This window comes from Sinocyclocheilus rhinocerous, unplaced genomic scaffold (genome assembly GCF_001515625.1).
Source record: "Sinocyclocheilus rhinocerous isolate Xijiao unplaced genomic scaffold, SAMN03320098_v1.1 scaffold524, whole genome shotgun sequence".
Classification (NCBI taxonomy): Eukaryota; Metazoa; Chordata; class Actinopteri; order Cypriniformes; family Cyprinidae; genus Sinocyclocheilus; species Sinocyclocheilus rhinocerous.
This window is the reverse complement of record NW_015628336.1, coordinates 342,895-351,976: the sequence shown is the minus strand read 5'-3', so window position 1 is coordinate 351,976 and position 9,082 is coordinate 342,895. Positions and strand designations below refer to the sequence as shown.

The following is a 9,082-nucleotide window of genomic DNA, read 5'->3' as shown; positions in this document are numbered from 1 at the left end:
GACGCCTATTAATATTTATTAAGAATGAAATATTTTTCATTACCAGAATGTATGTATGCTTTTAGTGTGCTGTAGATAACTAGTTCCAAAAACACCACTTAAAATGTGTGTCTGCAAGATCATTTTAAATTCCAAAATAGGAGTCAAATGATCATTGTGTGAAAATATTATCATGATATTGCAAGTACTGTAAATAACTGTTATTGCTAAAATGCAGTTACAATAATGAAAATCTAATGAGAAACCAAGAATAGTAAGAATTACAAATAAACTCAAAAGTTAAATTCCCCAGGCACTTTACAGCAAAAGTAAGGGTAAAATGTGATATTTTGCCATGAAAATAATGTCACAATGCAGCTTCAAATATATCTCTTTGATTTTGCAAGTTAAGAATTTTATTTCTTTTGATTTTTCATGAGAGAGACACTAACAGATGTGGTAGCTTGTGGTATGAAGTCAAGGTTTACAGTGTTTTTTTTTTTCTAACTGAAATAAAAATGCCCTTGAAGTGGCCACTTGAAGGCTACACCAATTCCTTTAAGGATGTTGTGTGAAAGCTATCTAGTCTGGGTTCCTCTTGATTGAGTCTCAGAATGCATTGCTACCTGCTGAGTGTGAGGAGCTAAATTAAATTTACACTCAACCAGTATGTGTTCAGAAAAACAGTTTTGGCGCAGGTGGCTAGGAGACAATACCTCCACTGTGACGCCTGGGAGTGTACAGGTAATGAAATGGCCTGCTTATTTAACATGCAGATCTATGCATGCTGTAATTAATTTGCCATTACTCCTTGATTGATGTCCCTGTGTGTTTTAAAGCAGACATCAGGCTATAATTACTCCCCATGTTGTGCTCCCTCCATTGTTTCGTTATAATAAACAGATGCTAATTTTACCAACAAGTAATTGTCCCGCTAAATAATTGGGTAAAACCGTGACCGTCTGCCATTTGCTGGTGGACCATTCAAACGCGCACTTTATTTGTCGGCTTCATTTAATTTCACTTAAAAACTTCCATTCAGAGGTAAGACATCTAGTCCCAACAGAAGGTAATACTATGCATCACAATGACTGTGGAAGTGTTTTCAGTCTCTTTTTTTAGAAGACAAAACCACTATACTTTTCTCATCCGTTTCTTTGGCCGCTGAGTGAAGGGGGAAGTGCCCATGAGAGAATCTGGTGAATGAGACATGTAACTTCCTTCTGAACCTCCAGGAGATGGAGGGATGCCAGCCTCACTCATGGTGGACATAGGGCCCTCTTCAAAGACGTCGCTGCCCAGAACCCCATGACCTGATACCTGGCCCTCCTCACTATCCTGAGGTTCCATCTTCACCTGGGCTAAATGCCACAAAGGAGAGCTGTTCCCTGCTGCTCCTATTGAAGAAAAAATTAAAATAATAATAATATGGATTATTACAAATAGACTGGCTGTATTACGCTTTTGTTTGAGCAAAATATCACAGTGGAGCCTGTTAAACCTACATGTTTGCTGTTGTTTTCAGATCATCAGCCCTTTAATATCAGAGCAGAGAGCACACATGCATGGCTGCCAGATTGGGAAGATGAACTCAAACGCAGGGCAGCAAATGCATCAATTTAAGAGAAAAGTTGACTGAGGGATTTAAACTTTTGACATCCGGCAACCTCAAGCATGAAAGATGGTTGAGGGCTTGTTACCAATCCAAGATAATGCAAATGTGAAATAAATACAAAACGCTTTTGGGATAAATAACCAGGGAGCAAATATCACAGACGATTATAAAATAATGATCTTTAAAATAGCATCATATGACCCCTTTAATTAAACGAGAGAAGCAAAAATCGTGATCACGATTAAATTACAATTTATTATGCAGCCCTAGAATGGACTACTTGCATTTTTATTTTATGATAACGACATCAGAAAGACAGCAAAAACTAATACTAGCCTAACTAATGCAAATAAAATGATCTAAAGCAAGTATTAAAGAAAATTAAACATTTTCTGCATATGACAAATAAAAAACAACAGAACAGATACAAAGAAAAAGCCCTTAAAGTTCAAATGTAAAGTAATCAAATGTCAATTTAAAAAAAAACTATGAGTTAAACGCTGATTCTTATTCAATCTATTACATTTATTCAGTCATGAGAGCAGAGTAATTTTCTGTATTTTTTTTCTTTTGCTGTCACTTTAAGACCTAATGCACAGATCCAGTATATTATAATATTCACCAAAATTGTTTGCATTCACTTAAGACAACTGTGTTTACATTCTTGACATGTAACGATTTGAGATCTCTTTCACGGCTTGTTGCATTTATGCATTAGTGTATACAGTCTTCCAATTTAATGGAATTACTTTACCAAACCAAAGCTTTAACCAAACGGATCTGAAGAAGCAGTGGCTGCTCACACAGAAATGTATAACAGCCATTTTGCCAGAGATAAAAATAAAACATAGAGATCAATCTTAAATGCAAACCAGAGATGGTTAAATGAGTCTAATCAAGGACAAACACAATAAATTGAAGCTCAATGTACTATAAATAGGAATATCGTTAATGAGTGAAACACATTGGTAATAATGAGAAGGCATGCAGTGGACTGCTGCATGTTAGTTGCAAAAACATAATACATTTATTTATTATTCAGGAACTACATTTGGAAAGGAAAACAAATATGTTCATATGCAAATTTTTGCAAATTCGAGGTGATGGCCTTATGCCTAAAATAACTCTTTGTATAAGACGTGCAGTACACGGTTACCGAAAATGCCTATCAATAATAATTAAAATGCGGAGTATTTGTGCAGACAGCATGCTGTGCCTATACGGTGAACTTTCTCCGAGAAGTTTTGTCACAAGTCATCTCCAATACAGCTGCTTGTGTAACAAATTCACTGCCTTCAATAATACATTTCAAAGACAATGACGGTCGGACATCATGCAGACGTTATTATGCAGAATTCACATGTTGATTTGGGAGGTGTTGTGGACAGATCAAAGGACAACATTTTTCTAAAGTCTGTTGTTGATTCGTTATGGTGTGCTGCTCACTCCCGAGTGTCTGGCAGAACAGACAGATGACCGCTTTAAAAAAAGGCTGCGGTAGAAACGAGGCTCAAAACACAGCTGGATGTTTTGCATTCAATAATTCTAATTTAAAAGTTAAGAATTTGTGAATGCAGAGCAAGAATCACCATCCAAACACTCACCCAGGTTGTACTGAAACTTGTAATTTTGTGATTATATGTTGACTATGTTGAAAATGTTATAGTAAGGGTTTTTCAAACTGGGTCCTCGATGGGGCCATAAGGCAGTGCTTGGGGGTCCGCAGAAAATTTGGTAAAAAAAAAAACTTTAGTTTGGGGACCAATTCTCAGTATTAACTAGTTGCTTATTAGCATGCATATTACTAGCATACTGGCTGTTTATTAGTACTTATAAAGCACAGTAATGTGCTTATTCTACATCGCTTACCATAACCATATTCTACATCGCTTAATCCTACCCAACACTTAAACATAACAACCACATTAATAACTGTTATTTAGGAGTTTACTGAGGCAAAAGTCATAGTAAATAGATAGTTAATAGTGAGAATTGGTCCTTAAACTAAAGTGTGACCAAAATTATATATTGCAAATAATGAAAGTACTGTGAAAATTTAAATTCAACAGAAAATTTCTATTCAGGTTTATATATCTAACATTACAGATAATACTGTTCAGATAATATTATAATCATTTTTACTTTAATACGATCTAAATATAAACAATAAAAACATGTATACGTAAAAATCAACTATTTAATTTTTATGTTGTGAATGCTATTTATATTATGACACTTACTATTTTTCTCACTCTGTATAAATGGGTCTTTTCTTGGGAGCTTTTGGACCCCCTTTTTTTTTTAGATATTGGTGAGAATTGTCATGCTGAAATGGAGAACTTTATCTCAAGTATGTTCGCTACTCATCTCATAAACTTAAGAGGTTAGCCAATCATAACAGAGGACATTTACATAAGGAAGTCTTATAGGTACAGTAGCAAAAACAGACTTCTAAGGGTCAAAGAAACCATGACTGAACAAGACTTCAAAAAAGCTGTTTATTCCCTAGTTAATATTACTGTATAATAATAATAATAATAATAAAATTATAAGAATTACATGAATAATGAAATGAATGAACTGCATATGATGTTTTAAATTTTTTTTTTTTTTTGAGCATTTCAACTTTATTGAGCACCAGTAAAGATCCTTCAGAACTGTATGAGGTACCTGATGTGTGAGGGGAATGTCCCTCCTCCAGTCCTCCTGCCAGTCTTTCACTGGATGTGCCCAGCACACCGATGGGAAGGGCCTGGTCACCTGAGGCCAGATCTGCTTCCGGCTCCTCACTTAAAGGGAACGCAATGTCACTCACTGGCTCCTCTTTAACCTTCAAGGGTTTGGAATCCTCCAGAGCTTTTTCTGGATTCACGAGTCTCTCATACTCTTCTGAGAGCTCCTTACTGACCTACAGTCAAAGACGACACTAGTCAGTCAATGCCAAAGCAAACACAATGTAAAACAAAAGCTACACATATATGGAGCTTATAATATGACAAAACAAATTGAATTTGTATTGTGTAAATTTTAATTATTGACAAGTGTCATTTAACAAAACGGAATATTATGTTGCATTTAACATAGTTCTGAATTTGATTTTTTTTTCTTGAATATTAAACATTTGAAATTTAACACAACTGAATATTTTTATGGCAGAGTTTTATAGACATGTATTTTCAAACAGCGAATTCTTTGTTCTGAAGTCTTAGACTGCACATATCCAGTTTTTACAAATACAGCTTCAAGTTTTCAAGACGAAGAGGAAATTCGGAACATCAAATTCAATATTCTAAAATTCAATACGCAGAAATTCAGATCGTACAGAAAGTAGGTCAGAGGTAATCCACAGGGAAGAGTAGATGATCTCCAAAAAGTCAAACAAAGCATTTTGGCCAATTAGAAGTTATCTGGCATGAGCGTGCAGTTCAAGATCTACCTGATCATGAATCGCCCAGAGGTAGCCTAAGTGATTCTTAAACATTTATGGTTTATATACTTATATGTTAGGTTAGCATTCTCCGCATGTGAAACATTTATCTAAGCGGTCTCTACGATCTCAATTTCTGTTCAATTTCAGTTGTGTTAAATTTCAAATAAAATGTTAAATGCCACATAATATTCAGTTTTGTTAAATGACACTTGTCAATAATTCAAATTTACACTATACAAATTCAATTAGTTGTGTCATATTATAAGCTCCATACACATACAGTCCTGTAGGTACTGAAGCTGGCATAGCATTGGACATATCTCACCTGCAGCATGTAGCTGTGGTAATCTTTAATGCGGGTCTGCCAGAAGCGCTGGAGCGCTAGGACGCTGCCAATGCCCACCTCATGGAATACCTGTTCCACCACATCAGGGAAGGGTGTGGAGCCCTGGCAGGCCTCCCTGTCAACAGCCACGCGCAGCAATTTGGTGATCCGCAGGTAATGTTCATGGGCCAGGTCGGTCAAAGTCTCCAGCACGCTCTCATTCGCCGACTCGAATCCAATGTGAGCGAGCACTGTGGCGACCGACTGGTACAGAAGCTGACGGCAGGATGGCCAGCTCAACTCAGTGACCGGCTCACCTTTACCTCTAAAAAGAGGGAGATGTGGAGAAATTGAAAAGAAAAAAAAAAGAGTGACAAATAGGAATCACAGGACAATAAAGTGTGGAGTTTTCTTTATAAAATCAAAAGCGGATGCATTTTAAATGTTCAGGTTTAAATGTATAGGCTGTATCTGATGATACTGTATCTAGAGAACAGGTTCATCAAGACAAATTTAAATGTTTGCTTGACATAGGCTTGAGCTTAATATAGGCCTTACAGACAGACAGACTAGGGTCAATGACGTATAAGGGCGTGAGAAAGAAAGAAAGAAAGAAAGAAAGAAAGTTTTGGGTAGTTACATACATCACATAACATTTTACAACCTGAAATAACCTTGCTTGCTTCATCACAGAGAGGTCAAATTAAATGATATTTACTTACTGACCTGGACACTTTTTTTTCTCCCCTACGAATAGAATCTTGCTTTAAACTATTTAATAATTGTATTTTTTCAAGAATGTTTTTTTTTTTACACGACTATTTTTGTCTTCATTATGATATCAAGACATCTGTACATTTTCTTTTTAATTTAGGCTCCCATAAAATATCAAAACCAATTTTAATTCAGAAATTAAAAACGTTCTCATCCTAGAAGAGGTGTATTCAGGTCACTGTATGTATAATTGGAATTTTCATATATTTTTGAATAAATTAATAGATAGGACAAACAGTGACCGATACACATGATGATCTATTGACATACTTGTAGAAGTCGCTCTCTGGGTCACTATGGCGTAGTTGGAATAGCTGTCGAGGAGCTTTACTATCCAGTGGAAGCAGATCATCAGGTACAGTTGGTGTGGCAGGCCGGGGGGGTAGAGCATCCCCATCCTCGAGTTTCAAGACACCTTGGGCATCTAATAATGTGGACAGGGGTTGCTGGCCTTGCTGGGCAGCAGCAATGAGACCCCGGAGACGACGAGCATGCTGGCTCAGCTGCACAGTGTGGATCGTGAGGCTGCAGGGCTCAGAGGGGATATCCAGCATGGTGGTGGGACGTGGACGCTGTGCAGAAGGTTGGTGCAGGGGAGGGTCTTGCATCTCCACCTGGCGGAACTCGCGCTGCAGGAGGTCAAAAGAACTGCGGCCCGAGGGAGCCGAAGCCACCGGGAGCTCGCCCCAATAACGCATCATCTTCACACAGTGCTGTCACTCAGTGCTTCTTTGATAATAGTACAATCTGAGAACCACAGAAAACACTGTTCAGGTTGATATTTCTTTGAAAAACCATATCACTAATAATCACCTGATGCACATGTAGTGGTTATGAATGGTTACCTCAAATATCAAAATATATATTTTTTTAAACTTAGATTTTATATATTTTTGCACTGTGATATTGCAAACTATCCCCCACACACGTCTACATAACAAAATAAATGTATTACAAAAATGACTGACAATTCTAATGAAATCAATGAGAATAACAATTACAAACAAACTCAAAAGTACAAAAAATATATATAGGCCTAATTGCCCTAAAATATGTTTAATTTTCTTTATGCAAATTATAATTTCCTTTGATTTTGAAAGACTTGGACATGTAGAAAATTACTGATATACTAACTATAATATGCACATACAACGTTTTTTTTCTTTTTGCAAACGTTCATGCTTTCATGTATTTAAAGACTTAATTCTGAACTTTTACATTCACACTAACGTTACACATTAGATGCCCTGTAATGTCCAGTGTGTAATGTGGCACATATAAACCATAATCACCATTATAATCATCATAACAAATCGCTTAGTTTACCTTTTATGAGCAGATGATCATAAAGGCGAATAATTAAAAAAAAAAATAAAGCAATATGTATAATTTCGACAAAACGACGTATGAACGACGACCGACTGTGAGGTACAACACTAAAATGTTTCCGTGGAAAATGTAAATAGTTCCTAGACAATGGAGATAAGAGATACGAACTTTAAAATGTCAAAACTATACATTGCAAATAATTAATATACATCCTTATTAAAAATGTTTTGATACATTTATGGTAATAAACTAAATAAGATCAATCTATATCACAAATTCTAGACTACAAGATCGGAATCATTAAAGTGGTACACCATATCGTGTAGTGAAGACATGATGGAGTCTGAATGCAGCGGACATATAGAAAATAATCACACTGAAATGGAAACAGAGACGAGCTCGGACCCTGAGAACGGTCAAACCGGTGATACTAAACAGGACATCTCCAGCACTAATGAAAACACAGATGCTCCTTTTAAGAAACCGGGTATTTTTGTTGCTCCATCTCTCACTGTGAAGAAACCAGGAGGATTGAACTCAACCAAGAAACTCACAGAGGAAATAAGCAGAAGCATATCAGAGAATAAAGACACGGATCGTGTTACTAAACACCAGCAACTATCTGCAAAACCCACAGACACTCTAACAGACCCGTGCGATCATCCATCATCCGAGAAATCAGAGGCACACAAGGTCCAGCCCAAACCAAAAGACATCTGGCCTAAGATCCCTGCCAAACTACCCCCGGCGGGTAATTTTCCTCCGCTCCCGTACACTGAGCCCCCGTGGGGATCTGTTCCTAACATCAGCTACTCGTTTGAGCTGCTGAAAAACGGGGCGATCCTAGATACGGTCCCGCTGACCCAGAGAAGTTACTTTGTGGTGGGTCGGTTGCCGGTGTGTGATGTGTCTCTGGAGCATCCGTCCATCTCCCGCTATCACGCCGTGGTGCAGTACCGGGGCAGAGCTGGGCAGGACGGGGTCGTAGGAGAGGAGAAGGGCTTCTATGCCTATGATCTGGGCAGCACTCATGGGACTTTTGTGAATAAGAACAAAATACCACCTAAAACTTACATAAGGCTACGAGTGGGACATGTTCTGAAGTTTGGAGGAAGCACGAGACTCTTTATTTTGCAGGTATGTATTTATTAAGAGTGGCACATACAGTGCCTTGCAAAAGTATTCATACCCCATTCATTTTTTCACATTTTATTATGTTGCTGCCTTATGTTAAACCGCTTTAAATGACTTTTTTTCCACACCAATCTACACTCCATACACCATACATACACACACCCGGAGCATGTCACTGCTCCGGGTGTGTGTTCACAGTGTGTGTGTGTGTGTGTTCACTGCTGTGTGTGTGCACTTAGGATGTCCATACACCATATTGACAAAGCAAAAACAGAATTGTCACAACTTCGTAAATTTATTAAAAATAAAAAAACTGAAATAAGTACATTGCGTAAGTATTCATACCCATAACTAAATATGTCGCTGAATCACCTTTACAGTCTCAAGTCTTTTTTTTGTTTGATGCGACAAGCTTTGATCATCATCATTTGGCAATTATCTGCCATTCTTCTCCTCACCTCTTCACCTCTCAAGCTCTGTCAGGTTGGATGGGTGA

The 9,082-nt window shown here is 37.4% G+C and overlaps 2 protein-coding genes across 3 annotated transcripts in view; one reads left to right on the top strand and one right to left on the bottom strand.

The window, feature by feature from the left end:
* Nucleotides 1–349: 349 nt before the first annotated feature.
* Nucleotides 350–7,545, bottom strand: LOC107737450 (STAGA complex 65 subunit gamma-like). Its single transcript, XM_016548933.1, has 5 exons — nt 7,450–7,545; nt 6,394–6,870; nt 5,350–5,674; nt 4,265–4,502; nt 350–1,376 (listed from the first exon to the last, which is right to left on the bottom strand). Exons 2-5 carry the CDS (start codon nt 6,822–6,824, stop codon nt 1,114–1,116), a joined length of 1,257 nt encoding a protein of 418 aa, XP_016404419.1. The 5' UTR covers nt 6,825–6,870; nt 7,450–7,545; the 3' UTR covers nt 350–1,113.
* Nucleotides 7,546–7,774: 229 nt separating this feature from the next.
* The window catches only part of LOC107737447 (kanadaptin-like), a 14,524-nt gene continuing 13,216 nt past the window's right edge, over nt 7,775–9,082 (top strand). For both annotated transcript variants that reach the window (XM_016548930.1, XM_016548929.1), the window contains exon 1: nt 7,775–8,589. In XM_016548930.1, coding sequence (XP_016404416.1) covers nt 7,786–8,589 — 804 coding nt within the window. In that variant the 5' untranslated portion in view covers nt 7,775–7,785. The remainder of the gene's footprint in view (nt 8,590–9,082) is intronic.

Coding starts and splice junctions, on each gene's coding strand:
- LOC107737450 (XM_016548933.1), bottom strand. CDS start 6,824: ATGATGCGTTATTGGGGCGAGCTCCCGGTGGCTTCGGCTCCCTCGGGC. Junction 4,503..5,349: donor ACCACAGCTACATGCTGCAG/GTGAGATATGTC, acceptor CTTTGACTGTAG/GTCAGTAAGGAGCTCTCAGA. Junction 1,377..4,264: donor ACATTCCCCTCACACATCAG/GTACCTCATACA, acceptor TTTCTTCAATAG/GAGCAGCAGGGAACAGCTCT.